The 27,645-nt window shown below is 44.9% G+C and overlaps 1 protein-coding gene across 1 annotated transcript in view; it reads left to right on the top strand.

Moving 5' to 3' along the window:
- Nucleotides 1-2,598: 2,598 nt before the first annotated feature.
- glra4a (glycine receptor, alpha 4a) overlaps nucleotides 2,599-27,645 on the top strand; it is a 38,001-nt gene continuing 12,954 nt past the window's right edge. Inside the window, exons 1-3 of the mRNA XM_030369233.1 lie at nucleotides 2,599-3,043; nucleotides 24,954-25,063; nucleotides 26,538-26,605. Coding sequence (XP_030225093.1) covers nucleotides 2,976-3,043; nucleotides 24,954-25,063; nucleotides 26,538-26,605 — 246 coding nt within the window. The 5' untranslated portion in view covers nucleotides 2,599-2,975. The remainder of the gene's footprint in view (nucleotides 3,044-24,953; nucleotides 25,064-26,537; nucleotides 26,606-27,645) is intronic.

The raw sequence follows: 27,645 nt of genomic DNA, 5'->3' as shown, positions 1-27,645 counted from the left end.
CCGCCGTGTTCAGCGAGACCCGTAGCCCCGCGCCGGGTTATTTAGTCTGCTGCCAAGGATAAGGAGGCCGGGGCTCCCAGGGGACACCAGGCCAGGGGTCCAGCCCCCGGAGGGGGCCACTAGATCGGGACGGTGAGCCACACATGTTCGGAGAGAACGAGGAACCAGAAGCCGCCTCCTAAAGGGGGGTTGATCCGGCTTTAGAGTTCACTCTTCCCAGAGAAGATCAAATGCTGAGTGAAGGCAGCGGGCCGAGGCTGCAGACAGAATCAGGGGATGTTATTGGGGCCCGGGTTTACACCACAAAGTGCCTGGTTGATTAGATATTAGCTTCACCAAACCCAGCCGTAACAGGGGCAGGGAGTGGGAGGAGGGAGGGCACGATGTGACAAACGGATGTCAGGCTGCTGGGACACTAGTCTCCTTGAAGGAGCCGATGCAAGGACCCCTTTCTCTTGAAGAGGTGTCCAATGGCTAAATATTACCCTTGGCGACGCCCCAAAGCCATTCACAGGGTATTAATAGCCTTTTAACAACCCCTTTCCCTATCCAGCTTCACTGATGAATTAACTTGATCATTTCATCAACGGTTCAAATAGTCCGACACCGAACCTCAAACCAAACGCCACGGTGTGGTTTAGTGTACAGTATAACATGTACTTCGATGTTAAGGGGCGGAGAGAGGACGTTTTGAGCCCAGTGTGGGGATGCATAAGGACGGTGTTGAAAGACAGGTTGAGAATGATGGCCGCAGCAGGGATGTGACCTTTTGAAGACAACCGAGACATTAACCCACAGAGCCGGGTATCACGGGAGTGTAGGAGGTGAAGGGGCAGAGGATTAGGTAACAGTGCTGGCATTTTACACACCCCCACCCTCCTTTGCCCTTCCCTGTTGGCTGTCATTCCAACACAGTGAGTGGCACGGCTTGTATTCCCTTGTTAAAGTACTTAGACAAGTATACCCTTCACGTTGAACATAATTGCCGACAATCGTTTAAGGTTTCTGCAGCGAGTAGGGAGTTTAGGGAGTTGATTTGATTGTTTTAACCGTGTCATTACAGCGTCAGGACGCAAAGGCTTATAGCAAAAGTCTCAGCCCCATAGAAATGGTGACAAACCTTCACATGACAGCCAACACGTGAATGGACATCATGTGGCATTAAAGTACGTCTATATTTGGTCTCTGTACTGCTGCGTCCCCCACCCAACCCACACCAACACCCCACACGCCCTGCTGCGTTCCCCACCCCACCCGCAGCACCCACCACCACCACCACCCCCCCACCACCCCCATCCCCCCCACCACCCCCACCACCTCTCCGACGGGTGACGGATATCTCGTCCGCCCCAGATGTCGGCAGCCCATCCGCGTCGGCGTGCGAGCAGCTGCCCCGCCCTCGGGGTAGGAAACGACGGCGTCAGCTCCGTGCTCGATAACTGCTGCTGCCGACAATAACGTCTTCCACACCCCTTCCCCCGTCGTCCTTCCCCTGCTCCTACCCCGTCCTCACCCCTACAGCCATCACTCCTTCCTCTACCTCCTTCCTCAGACTTTCCCTTGTATTTTGTCTGTTTATTTCCCTCTTCCCGTCTGCTTTGTTTTCTCTGTTTGCCTGAGGACGAACAGGCAAGGCCGCTGGGAGTGTGGGGGCTGAGGGGGAGGTAAAGCGGGGAGGGGGGGAAGTGGACGGAGGAACGTAGGGCTGGAACAGCTCAACGACTCGGATGTGTTTGTGTATTTCCTTTCAGATTTGTATTAATGTATTAATGTGTTGTTATTGTTTTTCAGCGTTGTAACGTTGCTTTATGTCACTTGGTCACTCTTCACCAATACAAATGGGGATGCTTCCTCCAGGATCTCTCTAGGTAAAATAAAGGTGGAAGAAGGTGGAATACTGCAAAGACGCATATAATTAATATGTGACGAGCGATAAATGACATGATAAGGGGGTGGAACCAATCAGAACCTCCTGCATCACGGTCACTCCTAAAGAGAACTAATCCATCTTCACGACTGGACAGGGAGATCACAATTCGGAGGAAGCGATAATCTGCTGTGTCGATCTACACATCAGCCCCCAACTAACCCTGTCACCCACGCAAAACAAGCAGCATCTTATCTGTTCATGAAGCAGTGGCCAACACCTTGATTTTCCATTTTCCGAGCCCATCATAGAACTGGTTAACACTGCAGACCGTCAGAACATTCAGGGCGAAACAGAAACCCATGTGCTCCAATGTTGAACACTGATTCACTCTTTATGAAATTATAAAAAGGAGTTATACTGCTGGGAACACAAACACCTACTTTTATGGAAAATATATTGATTTTAAATAAGCTCACATTGCACTGACACAATATCAATGCAATGCAATTTGTTTAAAGATGATTTTGTATTTTTTTTTTTTCATGACGTGTTATGTTGTTATTCCCAGTACAACTCCACCTTGTGAGAGTGTGTCCAACGGAGCGGAAATTAAATCTATGGGTGAGCGAATTATCGAAACTCATTTTCTCACCATCTAACCCGTGACATCTCGCGGCACAGCCCATTTACCCCCGGCCACCCCTCCTACCCCCCACCGGCCACCTCCCACAAGAAGCCAATTACGCGCCGAGTGGAAGGCAGCTCACGGCACGGTTACTGCTTCTTTAAATCTTCCCGATATCAAATCTTCAAAGCGACCTGATTTTCGTTGAAAACAAAAAACCTGGACATAGAAACACCGAGTTTGATATATAAAAAATAAAGATTAAACTACCCAGCCAAAAGTTGCCTCCAGGAGCCACTCGGACGCACCGACGCTGTGGTGAACAGCCTCCTGGACTCAGTGGGAGGGGAGAAGTTTGGATCCTCAGTGAGACGATGCCTTCCTCTTCCCAGTCTCACACGCCGCTCAGTGGATTTGCTGATTCCTAAGATAATTACTCGAGTTATTTCAACAGGACTGCTGGGATAGACTGAGCCAGAGATGCTCCCACGGGTCACTAGGATTCTATATGCGTTGTCTTTCTTCTTTTTCCAAGGATGCTTCATCAGGTAAGACACATTGGTTCGAAGATGTGGGGAGGTTTGAAATGTATACAATGTTATGACAGCGTTATGACCATGAGTTTAAACTTTAAGAAAGCAATAAAGAGTCATTCCCTTATTATGGGGCTAATGGAGGCGTATTGATCCCTGTAGAGCGAGGCATAAATCTCCCTTAATTGTTGTTAATTGCAAACCAAAAAGGCTCTACGCCCACAAACAAAGGAAGGATTCTCATCACTAAGTCCCTTTGACTTGTTAATAAAAGACGATATATCCTGGAACTCTTTTGCAAAACACACATGAAGTCATTGGGATCATTTCAAGCCTGGTTTAAATCACAGTCTGATAATAGAGTATAGTGTGTCAACCGAACCACATGTAATTCAACTGAAATTAATCTCCTGATCGCCGGACTAAATGATTCGCAGTTCCCAGATTAAAGCTGCTTTGCTCTTCAACTACCTGTGGAATCGCGATCATCAGTATGGTCTTATCAGCCATACATTTGCACTATATTCCCAAAAAGCTGAATATGGCAAGAGTATAAATCAATTTCCACAACAAACGGAAAGCTGTCGGGGATTTGTGTGACTTGTTGACGCTGAGTGGTTCACGGTGCTCGCAAAAAGACGCGCCCTCCGCGCGTCTCCAGACGCACAGACTCCGGACGCGGTCATTGATTATTGTTGGAAAATCAGCGCCGTTTTCCGGTAACCGTTTAGTCACATCGTGTACAGACAGAAACAACAAAGAGCCTCTGCTCCTCTGTCGCTATGTCTGCCACCAACAGGAGTGATCTATCTCTGTCTGCTCTTCAGCTCCAGACTGTTGCTATTCTCTCCTTTTCCCTGTATGCTCGAATCACGCTCTCTTTCTGACTTTACATTTGTAACGCATCCTTTTTTTAACTCAACCCCTAATTGCAATGTTCTATGGGTTCAACCCCAACAACCACATTCCCTATTCCATGCCCGGTCAAACCCAGGAGTGAAGGGTTGGGGAAGGAAGTTCTGCATGAACCCATCCCTCGAGGTGTGACTCCAGATAGGACCGGAGCGTGAAAGAGCAACTCTTTAGCCGGGGGGAGGAGCACTGAGCCAATAGGAGCCAGAGGCTCTGTGGAAGAACTCATGAGAATGGAACCAGGACGTTGAGAAAGCAGTTTCGGGAAGAATTACCACAAAACAATGCAGACGTCGTCTGTGCAGCGAGTACAGATGTCCTAAAGAGTCGATTCAGACTGCTGGGACTGTGGCGCTAGGTGAGGCTGCACACCTGTTGCGCATTGAGAGATCAGCGTAGGCAGGTTAAACCAGCCGTCACCACACACACTCTCAGGGAGATCTCCTGGCAGCTTGGAGCACCATCTGCCTGCATCATTAACTTCAAACTCTAGAAAACCGGCTTTTGACATTTTCATCATCATGCTGTGTCTGGAGGAGCCCGGGAAAGCCATCTTCATCGCGGCCTCCGCCGCAGTCCCTCTACCTGGCTGCCCCCGCTCCACCTATTTGTTTGCATTACTCCACCTGGAAGCCAGCGAGGTGGATTAATGGAGCCACATAGGTGTAGCGCGACAGGCTTGTGTGTTTGCTTGCCAGGGTTCTAGTAATGAGAGTGGGGACGATAGCTCGGCAGATGTGGGGAATGAGAATGGAATACTGCGTTTGGTATGTACGGGAGTAGAGAGGGCGTTGGTGTTTGGCGTTGTGTTTTAACGATAGGAGCCTGTTCGAGCCAAGTGTGCGTTCAGAAGGAAACCAACACTGAACGTTTGCCTGCCCGCCCGGAGCTGCTCACCTCCCGACTGGCTTACGAGGACTCAAAGCCCTGTTTGACTCCCCCCCCCCCCCCCCGCTCTCGATTCAGTGCAGCTTTCTGTTTTTGAGTCCACCCTTCTCCCTGAAAAACAGAAACACTCAAGGATCTTATTAAATCACCCAGTTGGTTCAGTTTGTGCTGGTGTGTGTTTGAGTGTAAGCTTTGAAGCATCCTCGGTCCTCCACCGGCAGACCATAAGGGCTGCAATGGATGGAATATACTAGTTCATCTGGTCAATGTGTGTTTGTGCTCTCTAGTAGTGCAAGTGAAGGCCTAATTGCTAAAGTGAGAAGGGCGAGAGAATCTCAGTTCCTTGTTCTCCTCACCTCTGGTCCTAGTGTGAGCGTGTGCGTGCGTGCGTGCGTGCGTGCGTGCGTGCGTGACTATCATCATATGCATCCATATGGAGTAAACAGCACAACGGTGGGGGAACAAATGATTCGAGAGGGTGACTCAGGATAATGGGGTCCATCATATTAAATGGGTACCGGCTGAACCATGGAGAGGTGGGAGGAGGCAGCAACGAGTTTTTGTTGGCTGAAATTAGTCTGGATTTGATTTGAATATGAAGGAACAAAGGCAGATCATTTAGGTGAATGTGAAGTGCATTTGGGATCCTGGGAGTTTGTGGCTCAGTAAGTTATTAATTAGTCTCACGAGGTGTGGTTGTGGCAGCTATAGTGGAATGCACTCAAGTAAAGCACATGAGTATGCAGGCATTTTGACAATGCCCTTCAAGATTTTCTTAGTTTGCTATATTCATTATCAATTGGATGACCAGTGAAGTTAGTTTTTCTCCTAACCCTAATCGTTGATTTAATAATATATGGAATAATAATTGGTTTATATATACATCTGCAATTCCAATCTTGCAAGATTGCAAGCTCAATCCAAATAAACCCTTGAAGGCAATTAAAGGCACATTAAAAATTGTTGTACGTTGTAAGTGTTTCATAATTCTACCCAATCTGGTAGTTAGAGTGCAGTCATTTTAAATGCGCTGAACTGAATCCCAATTCATTTATACGAGGTAAATTAGGTCATGTTTTTGTGGATAGAGTGGCAAAACTGCTGCAACATTCTCAACGTTAACATTGAACAAAATGCAGCCATGGCTGTATTTTTGTTCATTGTTAACATTGAGAACACATGACCTAATTTTCCTCCATGTATATCACTGTGTTCTGCATGCCATTGATGAGTAAGGAATCCCGAAGGAGGCCTTGCACCTTTTACCATTTCCACTTAGTAATATATCCACCACAAATGTTTGAGTCTTTATAAAATAGGCAGCAGTCGCGCTGGAGCAGGATTGGATCCTACGCCTGAATATTAAGTGAAAAGGACCAGGCTAGTGTACACTCCAGGAGATGTTTACTTTTTTAAATTGGTTAAAGCCACAGGTGTTCCCACGGATGTCCCGTCTCCGTTGCACACAGGCTTTTTTAAGTGGAGCGGAAAATGCATTAAAGTTTTGAATGACACTTCAGGAGTGATGTAAACACTCGTCACCCAATCCCGCGTCTTCAACAGCACCGTGCTTAACCCTTTAATTAAATTTGTGATATACTCCGAGCTGGCATTACAAGCACATTCCTTAGCACTAACAAAGGGGGGTCTGAAATTAAACACAGCCTGGAAAAGAGTAAACTTGCAACACAGTTTTATTTCATGTACGAGTTGTGAGATCTTCTCCAGACTGGGGCGATGAGTGATCTGCACCGATTGAAGGGTACCTCACTGATTTCCGGCTAGTGCCACTCTACTATTTCTGGCTAGCTGTCTTCTATTCTCTCCAACTACCCAGGGAGAGACCCAAACAGGTGGCCACTATGGAGAGGAGCAGAAGGACAAAGGGAGCACAAGAGAAGACAGATGGGACGTTCACGTGACTTAATGACAAAGAAGAAAAGAGCCAAGTTAGACGAGACCGGCGAGACAGTTTGCTTCCTCCAGTCAGTACCGCAGTAATGGCTGTATCAATCAAGGAAAACAAAACCATCCTTTAAATTGCCCCACAGATTACTTTTGAAGATTAAGTCAGTTCAGGGGTCTTAAGCCATGTTGTCAAAGGGGCATGACCTAAGGAATCATAAATAATTGGCCTGTTAAGCCCTTTGAGACTGTTATGGTGATTAAGGGCTATACAAATAAAATTGAATTGAGCGACCTAAACTTCATTCTGGGTACATGTTTGATCACAGCTCAGCCCAAGTATACATCATTGAGTGCTTTTGTCGTAGTCTTTCTTTAAATCAAACATTGCATTCGACGGTCCTACTCGACTATCATCTCGGCTAAAAGTAGGACAGGAAACGTGCTCGATACGAGTCAATATAATTGCATGTGGGCAGTCTGGTCTAATCCTGCTACTAATGTCGCGGGGCAGACAGATTATTCCGCTGCAAGCACTAGCGGCGCATGTTGGCAGTGACAGTTTATCCAGCTAGCGCACTAGCCTCCTCGCAGCTGTGCTGGCACATCCAGCCGGAGAGATGGGGCTGATTATCCCCGGTCCATTACATCCAACACCACGCATGACCTTTCCGTATTGCTTGGATATGAAATGTGCCCAACTGCTGCCTTTTTCCTCTCCTTTTTCCTCCTCCCTCCCGCCCCCCTTAACATCTGAAGGGGGGGGGACTTCTGCGGTTGAGATGTTCCAGACTGCTCAGATAAATGTCAAGGGGTTGGGTAACGTACATTGAGATGTGTCCCCTCTCCCTGTAAAGTGGCTTTAATACACAACCTCAGCTCACGACATCGAGAGGCACGGTGCAATGGCGGTGTAAGGCGTAAGTAGCCCCACCCTTACACCCTAGACGGCCTCGGGGCCTGGGGGAGTGGCGGTGGGGTTGCTTTACTCAACAGGACCGCGTGCCAGGCTCCCATGTCGCTGCATCCAGTGAAATCCGAACCCCTTGCGACCGAAATAAGGTTTACTATGAAGTGTGACTGATGCGGATGAGCCCGATGTAAACTTTCTAATCAGTGCACAGACACTCCCCGGTAACTAGGCAGCGTTGGACTGGAAAGGGAATATCATCAGGGTGCAACACCGCCTACCGGTTAAGCGTCTTCCCTCAGGGCAGCAGAGCATGTGTTCACTGAATCCCGAAGGTAATATTTCCTATTTCCGTTTATTTTTTTGGAGGGGAGGGGGGAAGGAACTTCTGCCTCATGGCTCACTCGGTGCACACCAGTTTGACAGAACCTAGAGGTACAAGGAATCATTTAGTTGTTGTTATTTATCTACCCCTCCTGCCATCAACTGCTGCTATGTCCGTGAGCTACTCTGCAAATACAGTTAATCCACGATGAGCAGAGTGACTGATGGACTGTTTGCTCTCCAGCGAGTTTTCTTGTCTAATTAAGGCGGGCAACTGTAAGAAATGAGGACAAGAATAATATTAATTAAATACACTACCCATTAATGTAGAACAACTTAAAATGCACCACATCCCAGCAATAGTGATCACAAATATATAATGCTTTCCTTTTAGACCTCAGCACAAAGGATGCAGATCTTTGAAGTGCAGATGTAAAAGTATGTCCAGAGTTTAGAAAAGAGAAAGTATAAAGGGAATACAACATGTATTAAATACACTAAATTGATGTTTGAGTGAATCTGCTTCTGTGACCGAAAAAGCTTACCAGCATTTCCAGTCAACGACCATTGACCAAAGCAGCACTTGGTTACACTTGGTGTTGGTAATTATGTGAGCTGAAATTAGGAACACGAAATGGAACCCATTAAAAATCCCTCCATCATGGTATTAAGCCTGGACAGTTCAGTTCATTATGATTAAACTTGGCTATGGGAGCAATGAAACAACAAACTCAAGTCTCTCTTCTCTTTATGCTTTTTTGGAACTCCATTATTTATAAATAATAGAAAAGAGAAAATAATAATGACAGGAGATCTTATCCAAGAAGAAGCACAGGCTTTTTTTCATGCATTTAACGAGAGACCAACATCAAATAACAAATCTTGACGGGCAAGTGTTAGCTCTTGGCGAAATCATCGAGCCGTGGAGTAAAGAGAACTGTTCAAGCTGTGCATGTTGACTTAACTGTATACAATTGATCGGAGTGATTGTCTTTCACACACAAAGCCCTGAATCAGGAACTGTTGATTGATCCATCCTGTAATGATCTTGTCAAACTAAGTTTAAGCTGGAAAGTATTGAATGGTCACACTCCGTAATAAAGCATCTTAAAAGAGCACTGAACCCAAAACCGTATTATGTTTTAAACAGTGTTGTCTTGCATGATGGTCAACATAGTAATCCATGTTATTCTGTATGGAATGCCATTTGAGTTGATATTAAATAAATGAATAGATAACTATGAAATAAATAAATTAGGCAATTAATATATAAAATAATTAATACCTATACTGAAATAAATAAATATGTGTCTGATTTCAAAATGACAACTGTTTAAGGGGACTTTTACGCCACATATCCATCTGGTGTTTTCAAATGAACGTGGTCATTTTCGTGACGTCGCAGTGCCTTTACTGCGGCCCTTCAACCTCACAACCATGGACACCAGCGGCCAAGTGCGTGCATTTGTGGAGCTCTGCTGCAGCGTTTGATGTGGACGCCCGCGTCCCAGCAAGGGTTGAGCTCCTCGGACACCGATAGTAAAACCCCACAGTCTGTGGCACATTTCATATACTACGACGCTCATTATAACACACCGACACAACGGCGGAACTAAAAAAGTACCAATGTTTTAGTTGGGCTGTAACCATGGGGATAACAACGCCCCTGTCCATCCGAGAACTGTCAGACAAAAAATATTTTTGAATCTCATGGAGTTTGAATTCGAGTGGATGCATTGGGGTTTACCTACACTTAAATCCGGGAACTATTTGGTGGTCTAGTGGTGTTACCTGGAAGCTGAAACGCTGACGTATAAAAAGGGAAAAAAGAGATGTGATTGCCGAGAGCTTGACTTTGAGGTTAGATCACTTTATTGCGACGGGTGAATATTTCTTTCACATCGGTTCTCGTGTAATGTTGTGTTTGTCACTGCAACTTGCTTACTTATTCCGTTTACCGTCATGGCGTGTAAACTGGCAGAAAATCAGACAATATAATCTTTTGAAACCACAAATCAGCGAATAACCCTTTGAACTTGGGACAAATATGAGTCGCATCGTTGAGGTGGCAACTGGGCTTGTCAGAAAATACCATGAAGCAGGCTAAGAGGATCTCCCCGCTCAATCTGCTTGATTTCATTAGTTAACTGGTAGACTTGACCAACCAATGGAAGTGGTAAATGCAATTGAATAGCACTTATCAGCTCAAACCATAAAAAGGTCAAGGTACTGTGGTGTGATTGCCAGCCCTCTCTGAGTCAATGACTATGAGGGCTAGAGAGATAACTATCCAATTTACCCCTAATGCTTTCATTCAGTCACATTCCGATCCCTTCCATGGCAACAACAAAAGAACCAATAGGCTTTTGCCAATAATCAGTTTCCATAGCGATATAACCTCATTGATCGGTGGGGTGTTGCACTCCACCATTGGAGATTTGATGATTACATTGGTGTGTTTGCCATTAGCGGCCCTAATCATTAGCTTTGAGGAGAGGGCGAATGCCTTGCTCAAGGGTAAAACCACAGCACCCAATCCATTGCCTGGGGGGTTTCTACCATCGCCAACCGATTTGACCTTGTAAAGCAAAATCATGAAGATAAGGTAGTTTGGGACACTTTTATAATTGGCGGAAACTTATTCGCTGAGTATACAAGTTGAAGCTGTGAAATACCTGGATTGTATTGGCTCAATAATTTATCTGCATGTATTACAGAGTGATTTGGACAAGAAGGGAAAGAAGAGACCGATGCTCTCTGAGGATCAGCAATATCACAAGGTTGAAGCAATGTCGTTCCAGGAATATTAACTAGTTCAACTGATAGAACTTCTAGACAAGCAGTACTAGTCTGCGGAGAGGTTTAGTTAGCATAATTCATGGTGGAGTTCTGAGCAGATCGACAGATTGAACACTTACTGTACTGTTCTGCATTTCCAGCCCGGGGCAGAGAGCAGGATTGTTGTGTTCCAGAAATAGATGAATTATCTACACATGGTGTTCCTTCATTAACTTCTAAACAAAGATTATAAACGTACAGGTAACTGAATATGTTTACGGGGAAGTCTGTCAATTAGTGAGGATACAATAAAGGCCTACATGCAAAATTAAGCATTTGTACCAATTTCAAACGGAAAATAATATAGTCTGAACTCAATAGTCAGCAAAGATGTTTAAGTTTGAAACAGTAATTAATGATTTTGTCAGGGAAGAAAGGAGCTTATCTTCATGAGTTAATTGAGTTTTTCTTGAATGTTTATGCATAAAGTTTTATCTCTTTATACAATCCTTCACTGTTTCTATTCTCAAGAAACAAAATGTTTAGTGATCTGTTGACCGTCCCCACTCGTTTATGTGACCAGGTCAATGCTTGACCTCCCGTGGGTTGGAGCACCAAAACACTGATAGTTAATGATTCATATTTGATCAAGCTATAATGAATTTTACCTGGCAATCAACAATGTATTCATTGTCCACCATTCTCTTTATTCTTCCATGACTGGGACTTTTGCTTTGGAGAACTGCAATGCAAATCTTCAAAACTTAAAACCTGTTATTTTCAAACCTCTGTTTATCAGAAAAATCGGTTTCTAACAAAAGAAAAAGGCGTTATATTGTTTACACAAAATACAAATAATACACATTTATTGTCGTACCAATTTGAACTCAGCTGCAAATGTCCTGTTGGTTCCAGACAACTTACAAAAGGAAATTGCAAACTTACAAAAAAGTCAAGGTATGCTCAGTGGGAACTTTTAAACAACTAAAATGATCTACTTAACCAAGCAGGCAACCACCATCTCTATTGTATATTAGTGTCTTAAGCTAAAGCATATTAGTACATGCTATTTTCTAAATAAAAAACGTTGGTTAATGTACGGTATGGACTTGATCACAACACTAGAACATTTCTTGTGTAAAGAAAGACAAAAACATAAAGTTTAATTATTACAGAGCTCCACACCAAATCAATCCATCAATGAGTCAGACCCCAACGTCAGATCCTTATCGTTATCTCACCCAACACAGTAGGCCCTGTTCCTCTCAAACCTATCCATAACACCTCTGCAGAGATATACAACTTTATCTTTGCCTTCTATATCTTACTTGCCTTACCATAAAGTCAACGCATTTGTCTCTTGGCCACCCTATGAAGTGCCTGAACCGTCGTTTGAAATACTGCTTGTATCACATCCGCACTGGATGAAAGATGGTTTGTTTTGTTTTGGCCCAATATATGAGCTACACTGGTTGAATACATTTGGAAAAGGCTGAGGTTATTCTAGCACTGGGAGTAATCATTTTGCCTTCTTCGCAAAATATTTATTCTGATATCTATTTTGTTTTTTGTTGAGATTGCCCGGTATCTTGCCGCCAAAGGACCCATACCGGTTACAGGCTGCATCCTCTGGTTGTAAAACTTTTAGAGGCCAAAGAGACTTCCAAACGCCATTTGGGTTTGTTCTTTGTGCTGGCCTCAGTCTTTTGCATATTAGAATCGAGCCTCTGAGACTAAAGACTCATCTATCGACCTATCTCCTTCTCTATCCATCCTCTATATGTATATATCCATCTCATATGTATATCTATCTATTTATAAATGTATATCCATCTATCGATCTATATATATATATATTTATATACACTATAGCGACTCATAAATTACAGGTTCATTTCCTTAACACAACCCCATCTAGTGGAGCTTAGCCTTGCTTCATATTAGTGCTAAATAATTAATGGCTCACGTAACTCACTGTACAATATTTCAGAAAAGCAGCCTTTCACAGTAAGTAATTAGAAACATCCTGTACACAGAGTAATGGCATTGCTCACCCGGACAAGATGCAGGATTACAAATATAAACTTGAAGTGGGGAAATGCATTCACCTTGTTTATTGCAGGGAATTATTGCAGGCATTTTGAGGGATTACAAAAAAGTAGCTGCTGGAAAAGGGCCAAAAATATCTAAATTTGTTGGATTACTGAGCAACATTAATACAAAAAAGGGATTGCCTTGATAAATAACATTTGGAAACCCATTTAATACTCATGCCTTTGCAATATCATGGGTATACACAAGAAGTCTGCAGAATCCACTAACCAAAATCCTTCCTCTTTGGAAAAGGCCAGAAATCCCAAGGATTATAGTTCATACTATACAGTCAAAGCCGTGTTTTACTATGTCAGCTGCATCACCAAGGTCCCTGGCAGGTAGTTTACACATCCGTGTTTCAGTGCTTCTCCCTGGCGGGCAGTCCTTGCAAAGCCCTGGGCTTCACTCTGGCCTTCATCCAACAGTTTGTCTGGTGAAACAGATCAAGGGTCAGGACTGCCATCTTTTGATTCTCTTTTCTCGCCGTTATGTGCAAAATATAGTTTTTCGAGTGTGGTAACAACAGAATGTTACAAGGAAGTATTGCTGCAACTCACGACAGAATAACTAAGCCCTTAAATCGTAAGGGTGAGTCCATTCTGTGTGTACAAGGTACAAGACATTCATGTCTTGTACCTTATATGTACCTTAAAATTGTATATTATAAGTTATCTAATAGGGCGGCATGTGGCTCAGGCAGTAGAGCAGGTTGGCTGGTAACCGGAAGGTTGCTAGTTCGATCCCCGGCTCCCCCTAGCCGAGTGTCGAGGTGTCCCTGAGCAAGGCACCTCGCCCTAGCTGCTGCCGACGAGCTGGCTGTCGCCCTGCGTGGCTGACACCGGCGTCTGTGTGTGAATGTTTGCATGAATGGGCGAATGTTTGGCGATATTGTTCAGCGCTTTGACAGGCTGACGCTGATAAGAAAATCGCTTTATAAATGCAGTCCATTTGATACCATCATTGCATTGTAAATATCTATTGCGAAGGGCTTTATTACCTCAACTCAAAGTTTCCCTATAAGTGAAAGGAATCTTCTTTCTCCTTATTGTTAGTGCAGCCCCAGTGTGGGAGCCAGCTCAACCAGCTGTGTGTTCATTACCAGAGGGCAGCATCTCCCGGCGGCACAGAGCCTTCTCAAGGCCCTCTGTTAGCGCTTTATAAGCAATATGGCCCCCGGGGGCCACATTAGAGAGAAAGGAAAACAGCCACAGAACATCATTTCCTCCCCAGTGTTAGGGAGCAAACCTGAGTCCAATCAGCATGGAAGCAGAAGGAGAATATCTGTACGGAGCAGAGAGGGATAGGAAGAGGGTCAAATAAATACCAAAGCAATGCGAGCGATTCGCCCACTGGACAGTACGCAAATCACGGGGACGCAGAACAAAGATGAAGGCCTAATCCCATTTCTACCCCTTACCCCTTCCCCTCTCCCCTCGCCCTTGTTTTGAAGGGGTAAGGGGAAGGGGTAAGGGGTAGAAATGGGATTGGGCCGAAATCACACCAGGCAGTTAACATGGAGGGCGATGATAGCGGTGGTCCCCGTGCATATTCATCCAGGTACATAGCAGGGCTATTATACTCAAGCAGACTTCAGCTCCTTATGATATGTTTACGGCGTATCTACGCACACCCATCTGAAGAAAGCCCAGCGAGAGAAAACCCCCATGTATTTTAAAAAAGTATGTGTGGGAAAGGGGATGGGTTATCAGCTAGAAATGCGGAGATGCATGCCGATGAATCCCTAGCATTGCCCTCCGAACACACACACACACACACACACACACACACACACACACACACACACACACACACACACACACACACACACACACACACACACACACACACACACACACACACACACACACACACACACACACACACACGGCTGAATCGCATCGGAAATGTAATCTCGCTCTTCTAATCGCTGCATTTCATTACCTTGACGAGATCAAGAAGAGTCCGGCCTTCTTTGATCACAGAGTTTATGTCTTATTTGTGGCCACACTCCACCACTTTACTCACACCAAGGTTGGTGCATTCAAAACAATTACTGTGATAGATCGCTTACTTCAAAGTTCCTTAATTACATGTTATACTGGTTGTTGTGGATGCCGAATATTGACATTAATCTGGGCAGAGTTTTAAGTAAGGGGAAGGGGTAAGGGTAAGGGGTAAGGGGTAGAAATGGGATTGGGCCTAAAGCAATAATGTTTACGTAGAAGTTGTGGTAGGAGTTGTACTGAAGTCAAGTCCTTGGCTCATGGTCAGATCCGGTGCATGAAGATAGTTCTGCAGTCCTTCTCAAGCTTCACACAGAACACATTCATTCCACCCCCACGCTGTGAGTCAGGGCTCCTCTCTCGGGCTATCAAGAAATCCAGCTAGCGTCTTCTCACGCAGACTGACAGCAGCAAATCCACTCTGATATCAGATCTCAGACATGGAGAATACCGCCGACGCTTACAGGACGGGAGATACGAGGCGTCGAGGAACTGGGGAACAGGGTTTCCTGCCCGATTCATCTCCTCGCTGCCGTAATGCGGGCAATCCCATTTCTGAAGATTTTCTTTAACCTGCTGCCACATTTTCGAAAAATGCATCGTTTCAGATCGCTTCAGGGTGAAGAACGATAATGGCAAGGAGATAAGAGTCCTGCCAACTTTTTGTCTGTCAGCTATTCTTGAGAAGCAGTGGATATATCAGTCAATGATTCAACCCATTACTTAAATGTATGATTCTATTATAATTGTATGATGTACAGATGTGTCTTTAAAGAGCCGACAGGGGTGAGCCACGATGCTCAGGATTATGGCGATTGAATCCGACATCGTCGGGATACCCAACACCCTGGCCATTACACCAGTACCAAAGGGATTTGTTACCAGCTCACTAGCCGTTACCCAACACCCTAGCCATTGCACCAGTACCAAAGGGATGTTACCAGCTCACTAGCCGTTACCCAACACCAACGGGTTCTCAAAGTGCGGCCCGCGGGCCAATGGCGGCCCGCAGAAACATTCCTGGCGGCCCTCAATGACATGCAGATGTAAGTAAAAAAATAAATATATAAATATATATCGTTTTTATTATATCAATATTAATTTAAACAAAAAAAAGAAATATAAAGAGAAAAGTCGACTCTCTCTAGCTTTCATTAAATCCTGTTACATTTGTTAGTATTAATCCGACTGTACATTACTTTGAAATGATGAACCTCAGTTTCGTGATTTAGACCTCGCTTGACCTCACTCCCAGAGGTCCACGGTGCAATGTTCACCACTTGGATGCTGACGACGTTTCCTGCTAATTTTTTTTCCTTTGGCGGCCCTCAGTCAAATTTTGGGTTCCTAAATTGGCCCTCAGCTGTCAAAACTTTGAGAACCCCTGCCCTAGCCACTAGACCAGTACCAAAGGGATGTTACTAGCTCACTAGCTGTTACCCAACACCCTAGCCACTACACTAGTACCAAAGGGATGTTACTAGCTCACTAGCTGTTACCCAACACCCTAGCCACTACACTAGTACCAAAGGGATGTTACTAGCTCACTAGCTGTTACCCAACACCCTAGCCACTACACCAGTACCAAAGGGATGTTACTAGCTCACTAGCTGTTACCCAACACCATACCCACTACGACAGTACCAAAGGGATGTTACTAGCTCACTAGCTGTTACCCAACACCCTAGCCACTACACTAGTACCAAAGGGATGTTACTAGCTCACTAGCCGTTACCCAACACACTAGCCACTACAGTAGTTCAAATATATGCATGAAAACTCATTATTAAATGAGTTGAAAGATGGTTCTCCCCAGTTTACGGCTGAAGGCCACCACAGCGTGTGGGGCGAAGCTGCTGCGTTAGAGAAGAAAACCCTTGCAGCACCGAAATGTCTTAGTTTCCGATCATCCGGTACTCTGCGACTTGTCTCAATAAAACGATTTGAATCAAAACAAATCAAGATCGGGGCTGTTGGACGCGGAGATGAATCATGTAATAAGTGCTTCGAGGGGGTGGGGGGGGGGGAGTGAGATAGTGCTGACTGCCTGAGAACGGGCGAAAGGGGAACGGAGCGGGCCCGGAGGGGGGGTGCAGACACCGGGTAGGTGGGCTTCTCATTCCAGAGGAGGGACAGAGACATCACGGGTGTAAATCTGTCATCCAAGTGCGGCCCATTTAGTCCCCGTCAGCCGCCACGATGGGATCACGGAAGCATCGTCGTTTCATTCCGGGAGGCTCCGGGGGGAACGCCAAGCCCCCCACCCACTCGATCCCAGATTACCTCACAAATGAGGACGCGCGGACGACAGTGCTCAGAGTTCGTTGTGAGTGCCGATTTGCTTAACGTGTTAGTGTGGATTAGTCTACATTCCTAATCATTAAACTGCAGGGTTTGCAGTGAGGCAGTGAAAAGTATATTTTCCAGGCAGCTAATATTCCCATTAACATTGGCTCATGGCTAAAGTCATTCTTTTTTTATTACCAAAAACAAACGATTAGAGCCGAACACTACGGGGATTAAGAACAGTTTGCACGGAGAGAGGATGTTAAAAAAAAACACAGTAAACATCCCACTTTGATGTGTGCTACTGGCCCACCGCCAAGCGGTGATTTGCGATTTCAAAAAGATTCTAAACGTCATTCATATTTCCCCCCTAAGCTTCCTCAAATATCCATAAATAGGCCTACCCACTAAGATTATATATTTATTTTCACCATTGCGTACAAAACCTGCAACCCTTTTTATGATGAGACAAAGGACTAATATTATTATCATTTTTAATTAGCACATTCTGGACATGAATGGTTGTGTGTTGCCAGCTTCGTTCATCTGCATTCATCACACACGGCCTCTGTAACCATCCTGGTTCAGTTCCTCAGGGTGAGACTCTGACCCCTCCCCAGTGATTGTGTTTTTGTTTGCTTACCTGATGGCAAACTGGAGGGATTGAGCTGGCCTGCAGGTAGCCTCCATGTTGCCATCATTCACACGTGGCCATGACTCATGGAGCCACACTCCTTCCTGTCAGAAGGCCCCTGCTGTTACGCAGATCAATCTCATGTTTCAGACATCTTCTGGTGTTCCTGTGCAGGATTACCATTCACCACATCTGTAAAGAACAACGTGCAAGTGTAAATGGCAATGTGCTCCGAAACCCATTTACCATTGAAGCTCATTGATCAAAAGGGAAAAGCCGTAGCCAGGGGCCATCATATACATTGACGTAGAGAGGAGGTCTGTGCATGTGTTGGGGGTTTTACCTTCAAGATCAATGTGGATGTTGATAAATGTACTCTTGGCAAGACGTCTGTCAGTGTCAAAGGTGTTTTTCTATGTTCAAAGTCACTTAGATTGCAAACCATAGTGGATATCCAAGAAGACGATAATAATAGACTTCATGACTAAGTGAATACTAAATAAACTTTGAGCCATTGCTTTCTAGCCAAGCTAAACAATTCAAGAGGATCAACAGCGTAGATCATTTCAACCATAGATATATATATTAACTAGATGCCCTACGGCGGCGTCTAGAACGTCCCCATAGGCCGCCATCTTACCAGTTTAATGTTCATTTCATATGAAAACACATGGTTATATATAATTACATAAATACATCTCTGTACAGGGTGGGGATTTCAACATGCAGCCTTTCTTGATGTATATTTGTAAAGGGAAATCATGAACCTATTTTAGAACATTATTCTATTTTTCTTAGAACATAACAATTATACATAAGTATGTACCGTCATACCTACATCTCTGGCGTTTATAACAAACCAAACCGTTTGAAAATCGGTTGAAAATTGAGCAAGTTATGGTTATTTAAAAAGTACATGAATCACTAGTACCAACACAATGTTATCGGTGAGCAGCTTACTGTGGTAAGATGGCCGCCAGTGGTGACGTTCGACTCCATTGGCCAGCACCGCGGACGAGGCGTCTAGTTAATATCAGATAATGTCTAATATGAGACGGGCTCTGTTAATATATATATATCTATGATTTCAACTATCTTCTACACAGCCATTTAGGAAAGCCAAAGCATTGATTTCCTACTTCCTGTGAGTCACATCCTGTTTCCGGTCATTCACAACCTGTTTCCAGTAATTTCAACAACAGGACACAAAATATTCGTTTGAATATTCACTCATTTGTAAATGAATAGAGGATCAAATAAATTTCATTATTTATTCAAGCATTTAAATACTAAGTGAAATTAATTGCGGTATTCAACCTCATTGTAAAAATATCTCCCTCACTGGAAAATCCGATTCTCTAGTGCAGCGGTCCCCAACCCCCGGTCCGCGGACCGGTACCGGTCCGTGGGTCATTTGGTACCGGTCCGCAGAGAAAGATTATTTATTTATTTATTTAAAAATTTTTTTTTTTTTTTTTATTCACTTCGCAATACTGTCACTCTTTTACATGCCATAAGTCTATATGCAGTTGTTAGATTGCATATAACATGTTTGCATTTTTGGCAACCTCTGCGCAACATAACCCAAGTCTATATGCAGTTGTTAGATTGCATATAACATGTTTGCATTTTTGGCAACCTCTGCGCAACATAACCCAACCCCCCCCCCCCCCTTTGAACTTTTCGGAGAATCATACCGGTCCTTGGTGCTGAAAAGGTTGGAGACCGCTGCTCTAGTGCACATTAGTTTGGATTTTATTGATCATACAGATCATGGTAAAATGATCCGTCTCCAACATCAAGGTTGATGCTTCTGGCCGTAGCGGTATGGCAGAGACCCTATCGACAATCGCAGAAGTATAAATTGAACTGGCAGTTGAGAATCAGATGTTGAAGAGGACATTAAATAAAGTACCTCACAGGCTATGACAAATGACAGCCTCTTTCTGATGGCCAGCTGGCCACCTATTCGCGATCAGCTTTCATTATGCTAATGCCCCCCAGGAACGTGTAATGTTCATGCGTGGCCGTCTAAACGGCGCTGATTTCCCTTATTGCTTCTGTGTTCTGGGGAACAGAGCCACGGTCCCATTTGAGTCACTTTTCTGATCGGAAGTCTCCAAACGAAAGGCAATTACCAGCATATGTCTCCTGTTCCGGTGGAGGAATAAACATGGGTTCTGATTGGGTTTAATGCCACACAGGGATTGGTGAGTTTCCGCTAGAATGGGGATTGAGCAGCAAAAAGATATAGTGTGCCTGCCAGGTAGTTGGACTGGTTATTCCAGTTTCATGATGTTGAATCAAACTACTAGGATGTAACTCCATCCATGCTTACACTGCACCTACAGTATAGTTGATTGTAGGATGAGGAATGGCAGGGCCTACGCTCTTTAAATGTGTCCCTCCCTCTCTCGAGAGGCTAACTCATGAGGCTGACATTGGGACAGCTGTGTTGCTTTTTTCCATATTCTCCCCTTGAACTCAACATAAGTAAATGATGTGAAGAGGCATTCCATGAGTGCTGATATTGGTTCCTTTAGAATAGACCAAAAATGACATCCTTTGTCCTTTCCCAACCACTTTTCCTTGACCTTGAAGGAAAACGTCACAGATGTTGAGGAGAATTCACGAGGACTTAGGAGAAGATAGCCGCGATGACTGCTCCTCCATTTAAATGTGGCTGCCGTAAGGAATTGTGGGATGGCATTATCTCCTTACCTTTCGCCAAGGCTGAGATAAGAAAGAAGCATTGAAGACCCTTTCCTTAGCATTTAGAGAATTCGGCCAGCTCTTATCATGGCTGCCACTTGGATTCTTCCGGGCCTTTCAATCGGTTTGAAAAACTTCCTAAACCAAAATGACTTTAAAATGCTCTGTAGCATGGCTGTGATTTTCTGTCATAGAAAGACATTCGCGCCCTGAATTCAGTGTAACAGCAAACTCCTCATGTGATATTGCTGAATTATAGTAAGTAGTTATTAAGAATCTATATATATATAAATTACCAATGCTGCCATGGCTATTATATTTGATTAGTATCATGTGTATGTATTGCTAAAGTTATGTGCTTTCTTAAATCCACATGGCTCAAACCTTCTGATGGTTGGCATTCAGTTTAGTGCATCAATGAACCAGTAGCTATCACGACCCAACCACATTCAGGCATGACTTTGAAGTAGTCCTAAACCCAGTAGCGGGTAGCTACCGTTTCATGCTTACAGACCATTTATCTGGTTCCCATAAACCGAGATCCTGTTTGTTGGCTCAGGAATCCTGTTGGATTAATGTTAAAATGTTTCTCTATCCTAATGCCCTGTTGTATGAAGGCACAGAACCAGAGAAGACCAGAGAAATGGGTTTGCTCCTCTTATGTTGACTGAGGTTCTATTTGTTCTCCACCCCCCCCCCCCCCCCACCCCCTCCGAATTGCTGATTATGTCCCCCCAAAATACAACCATAACACAGAGCCATTATTTTAATAAGAATAAGAATAATTCATATTTTTATGTTTTGCTAAAACAGAGCATTGCAAGTGCAACGAAAACAATAAAACGAGAACTAAAATCTCCATCGGGAAGGCTCTGTGCTCTGTGATATTCTGTCTCCCCATGATGAGCTGTAGACAGAGCCCCACCCTGACAGGTCACATGTGAGTCAGGGCCGACGAGAGACTCTGTACGGAAGATGACTGCCAGACGGAAATCCTGCAGGTTTTAACCTCGCTTCGGCACAGAACGAGCAGCTGCCATACCAAACTGTAAAAACGGTTGGGGATTTTGAAACACAAGCCTGCAGAAGAAAGTGTTTTATCCGGAAATTAATAATTGCTCTCTTAGGCCTCTTTTAGGCCAGATTTATTACCTTAAAGACACATCTTTGAAATGTTAAATTCATTTTATTTTTCATGATTGTGGTTTGACGATCATTATGTTATTTTATGATTTAGATCATTCAATTGATAGATCTGAATTAGTTACACTGTGACTAATCAGTTGTCCTGTAACGTACAGCACATTTGTTGGTATCTTGCACATTTCTGTTATTGAGCATTTTGCAATTTGGATCTTTTTTGGGACAATATTGACCAGAAGCTCCCCCCGAAAAAAGAAATATTCAAATCAAAATGTGGACTAAAACTGATGGGCTCTTTGTGAAACAAAACGGCCGATAGTGGTGAACTGGGAGCTGAAGGGAGGTAAACGGCACCAGCAGACATATCATTAGCCGGCCATTTAGAAGAGAGTGCCTGAGGGGTGGAACCTCATGCACGGGTCCGTTACCCAGCTGGAGATTATTCATCATGCTGAGCCTTCTCTCGTCCACTTCAGGGCTCGGCCTTTCAGATTGCCATCAAATCGTATTAGAGCAGGGGGCGTGCTGAAGCGCTTCATAAGTAACTTGACTTAGATGTAAGCTAGATGGGTGGGGGGAGGGGGGCGAGGGGGGGGACACTACCCCCCACGGCCATGGCATGGAGAGTCAGAGGCAAGAAGGCCTCTCTTTGGAGTTTTACATTTGGGTTTTATTTACACACATTGCATATGCGCGTTTCATAATGGTTATTTTTTCTCATAAAAAAAAAACGTTCATCGTTCTGTACATATGCTTCGCACACAGTGTGTGAAATTACAATGAGCCAACCGTTCATGCGGTTATTATTTTATTGATTGGATGCTCACACAATAGGAAGGGAAGAAATCATTCGCATTGATTTAAAAAATGATTGATTGATATTGTTTTGCACGTGCTACAATGACGACTTGAAGCATATTATACGACTGAACTTACGAAACGTTTCAGCTTTCTTTTAAAAGACTTCAGTGTGAGAGAAAGTGCGATGGAACCTGGCTTGTCCTGTGTGCGGAATCATAATAACAGGCTATAAAGCTAATGTACATTGACACCATTAACCATTAATGTAATCTTACATTGATGTGAATCAATTCATTTTTAAACAAAAGCGTGGTTTTCTACCTGGTTTGTCTTTGATGTTCCTCTCTATCTCAGGTACTGTCATGTCTGCATGTCACGGAGCTGTTCCACTGGAATCAAGCAATGAAAATGGGTGCTTGTCTAAAAGCTCTGACATCAGAAGATTGAATTGTTGATTTATAGTTCTTTAGGAGGACCCGTGGCCACATTGGCTTACAGGCAAAGCCGTTCTCCCTTTGCTAGTGTCGGGAGATTGTTTTCCCTGGAGTGAACCCTTGATCAATTCTCTTGACAGAATGCAATTTAATGGACACCATCCATGAGATTTGTTAGCACCTCTTTTGTAGGCATACACACCGGGCAGTCTCCATCACACCATGTCTGAACGCATACTGAAGTACCTGCGAACAAATGGCTTTTAAGAAATGGTCTGTATAAAGGACGTGTTCATATTTACTGTAATTAAATACCTCGACCAGAATGCGCCGTTAGAATTGTGCTACAATAATACATGGCATTTACCATGTATAATTGGGAAAGACACGGGGAGATCTAACTTTATTAAGAAGTAATTTCCTACTAGGAGAGAAGCGTAGAGGCCTGGTCGTGCAGGTGTGAGCCCATCTGGCTCTGTGTGTGCTTACAAGTAGCGAACAGACGGCAAAAGAAAGTAGTGAGAGAAAGACGCAGTAGTCCACAGATGTGGAAGGAAGATGATGATGCAAGCGGACTGGGGTGGTTGAAGTTCACACTATGAGAAGGACTCCGATATGGGCTCAACAGGAAGGAAATCTTCAAAGGCACAAGCAAGAAGTTCTGCTGTGGAATGGTGGAGAGAGTCAAACTTTATCGGGAATAGCTCGTGTTTTTTGCTTTTAATTACTCTATGTTTTTTCTACAGGAAACCTCGGAGTCCTACTTTCCTTATTCTCCCACATGCGGATCTTATCTGGGGTATACTGTATTTGTCACCCAAACGTAATTATATTCAATTTTCCATATCCGAACTCCCAGGCCCACCTAAACTCCATCGTTGCTCGTCCCTGTCACAAGGCTCAGCCACGGGTTGTCACATCCTCCCTCCCCACGTCTCTGTGGATTTGAAACACGGCGCTGACGGCCTCTCAGAGCTCCGTGTCTCGGGCTCAGAACCCTCCAGAGGAAATTGGGCGAGGCGTGCGCGCTTCACAGAGGCGGGGATCAGGGGGGATCGCAAGCTATTAACAATCGCATCAGAAGCGTGGGGCGAGATCCACGGCAGTCCAGCGGAGGCCCGTCACGCAGGAGATCCATCAAGCCCGCACGGCCTCTGTTACAGGGCTCGCCTCCTTCCTCCTGCCTTTAGTTTCCCACTTCCTCTGCCTCCCCTTTTTCATTCGGTCACTCTCTTCCCATTTTCTCGTTCCCAGTTTATCGGTCCATCTTGCCCCCTTCCCCCCCCTTTTATTGTCTCTTTCTCCATCGTTTTCCATCTTTCTCTCCCTTTCCAATTATTTTCCCTCCACTCCCCCTTTTCATTCTGTCTCTCTTTCCCGCTCTCACACAAACACACACATTCACACACGCCCCAAACACACAGACACACACGCACACGCCCCAAACACACACACACACACACACACACACACACACACCCACACACGTCTACTCCTGATCTCCGCCGGCTCTGCCTGTTCTGTATGCCCTGCTGGCCGTGTCTGTGGGGGTCCCAGAGTCCCAGGCTGTCTCTGTGGAGACTGTATCTACATCTCCCTCTCCCCGGTGTGACAGCGAGCATCTCAATTGAGCCATCCCCCTCGTCCCAACCCCTCTGCCTACGGAGCCGCGCGGGGGAGGGGGGGGGAGGCCGGCGGCTTCACCTGTTTCCCTCCTCTCACCGCCTCCGCCCGGGACAGAGTGCCAGACGATATATCTCCATAGCTTCGCTTTTTTGGACCACAGCCAGGATCCGTCCACCCCCGTTACATCCACTTAAACTCTTATTATGGAAGATGTTTTGTGTTGTGGGGGGGGGGGGGGGGGGGGGGGTGTCTTCACACATGATAACTGACAGTAGTCCCCCTCGTTAGTAAGCCCAACCTCTGACCTCTCTCTGACTGCCTTTGGAGTTACCGTCTCTCCTCGCTCTCCTCTGTCTCTTCTAGTCTCTCTCCCTCTTCCTCTGTTCTCCCTGCTAATCTCGCCTCCCTTGTTGTCTTGCCCCTCTCCACGGTGGTGGTCACTCCCTGCTCTGTGCCGATGCTGGGTCGCTGTCAGACTGAGCTCCTGTAAGGAGGAGATAAAAGATTCGTCTCCTTCCGACTTCCTGGACAAGCTCATGGGAAAAACGTCAGGCTATGATGCTCGCATCCGACCCAACTTCAAAGGTACGTACGGGATGGTGGAGCTGTGATCGGGGTCATGAACGCATCCGTCCGTGGGTCGGGTTTGACGCGTCGTGATTCCTTACCCAGCAGTTTCCCAGAAGTTCTTGTCAAGATTTTGATGACATCAACGATTTTATGAATTTGTTGATTGTTGCAGATCCACAAAGTTAAGACCTGACATAGAAGTATGACTTAGCTTGTTCTATTAAATCGCAGAGGCCATTTTAATATAATACTTACAATGAAAATCGAAAGGATAATAGAGTAATATGAGTTTCGGTTTGGTATGGATGAAGGGGTGGATGAAGGGGTACTGGAACCATACTGCTGGGGCAGGGAAACACTGGTCTAGTGGTTAGGGTGTTTGGATCCAAGCTGAAAGATACTGGGTTTGAACACCAATAACCACACTCCACCTGCAGGCATCCTTGTGTTTGAGGATGTGCAGAGATACAGAGGAGCATAGAACAACTCTGAAAGACTTGGAAAAACAGCCAATAAAAACAAAAATCGATCAGAGACGTCAAACCCAAAAACGACTCATGACAGCCTACAGCACCATCCCCTTGATTGTGAAGACTGAGCAAAGACTAGAATACAGGATAAGACAGAAAACCCCACACTGTAAGACCTAGGTCTTACAGTGATGTGCAGAAGTCCCCCTTCTGGCCATGACCCCTATCACCTTGAGCAACATGCCTCCCCCATACTTATTAAAGGCCTGCATCTAAACCCTTGAGTTGTTGTGGTTTAAAGCATCTACTTCATTACTGAATAGAATATAAATCTCCTCGTCCCATCTGTAATTTACATCCCTGATCTGCTAGTGCCCATTGCTATGAAACAGACTCGGGTTGTGTGTCGTAAGGTGAGGGGTCTGACAGTGCGACGGGATTCGGTCGGTGGAGTTATTTAACATGCAGAACCAGCATGCATGCACACCGGTGTGCTAAGCAGGGCAGAGACAGAGCTACTCTGCAACAGAATATCTCAGGGAGCTTGCGAGACTCATCCATATTTCATGTGTGCTCCACAATCTCAAAGTTCTCCGCACTGTGCAAGACATCCATCTGAATCCATAACACTCACAAAGGCACCTGGTGTTCTACTCTAATCCTGTATCTTTTTGTGTTCTTCTGAAGAGGTCATTCCCTCGCTGCTGTAGGCCTATTGGATCTTCGCAATAATTGATATAATGGGGCTGGTTTGAGCTGAGACTCTCTGTGATCGAAATGGATTGTTTCTCACCATTAAAAACCAAAAAAACATAAATATATGTATGTGTGTAAATACTGTATATGTATGAGGCATATAATGATGAGGGTGAAGGAGAGGTCACTTCATAGAGAAATCACAAAGTGAATACAAACTTAGCTATGCATACCATCCTCTCAGAATAATGAGTGCATTTGTAACCACAGAGCCTCTAACGACGTTCTTTCCTATCTGTTTGTGTCTGTTTGTGTCTTCTCAGGCCCACCGGTGAATGTCACCTGCAATATCTTCATCAACAGCTTTGGCTCCATAACAGAAACCACCATGGTAGGAGGGCCACAGGAGCTCGATCTTATCCTTATGAAGTGTACCCTTATTTGGGGGATTCTCCCCTGACCAGATCACCAGTCAGTGTAATGTCCTCATGTCCAGTCGTTAATATGTTTCATAGTTGAAAACAATTTCCCGCCATTTACTTCTCATTTACTTCCTAGTTATAATCCAATCAAGGTTGGACATTTTCTCTCATTGTTTCCTGGAGCATATCAGTGTAACCTTCAGAGGCCAGTGGGTCAGTGACGCGCCGATAATGAACTGTCCTCTCCACAATTAATATCAAAATTGGAGGAAAAAAAAGGACAAAAAAAGGAAGGAAGGAAGGCAAGGTGAGGACCTCGAAAAAAAAAGGACCTTTACTTTGGAGTGCGGTGGCTGGGTCAGCACAGACACAAGCGTTGTGTTAAATACTGTCAAGGGAGCTGGCAGCAGGGGCCAGGATGTGCACTGAGGTCAGCAGAAAGGAAGATGACAGCAATGATGTCACCAGAAGTGGAGGGAACGTTTATTGTGATAAATGTGGCGCTCAAGCCGCCGGTTTGTCCTCCACAGGGGAATTGTAGCGTATGTCCCGGTTGAAGTAGTATTCTAAATAAAGTTATACCTGGATGTGGCTATAACTGTCCTGCTGGGGTCGGGACTGATGGGAATTTAACCTTGCCTCATTGACCCGGTAGGTCAGAGGTCAACATGGGAGCTTCAGTCCCGCATGGCCACTTTCTAACAAATCCATTTAAGGGGTAAAAGGTCGGACTAAACTCCTAACTTTTTTTTTTTTTTTTTATCAGTGCACCTCTAAAGAAGTTTGGATGATAAAGCACTTTTAGTCCTGGTGTTTGCAGAGGGAGCACTCATTCCCGTTCATCTCATGCATCGATTGATCTTTTAGTCGACGCCCGGTCAGAAAAGCACTCTGGTGGGTGAGAACGGCAAGTGGGCAGTAGTTACCATCACCCACTAACCGTCTGCAATAGTTTTGCAATATCAATATACACAAAAAGCCAATGCTAGACAAGAACAAGTGGCATCAA

The sequence above is a fragment of the Gadus morhua genome, chromosome 10 (genome assembly GCF_902167405.1).
Source record: "Gadus morhua chromosome 10, gadMor3.0, whole genome shotgun sequence".
Lineage (NCBI taxonomy): Eukaryota > Metazoa > Chordata > Actinopteri > Gadiformes > Gadidae > Gadus > Gadus morhua.
This window is presented reverse-complemented; position numbering and strand designations above follow the sequence as displayed.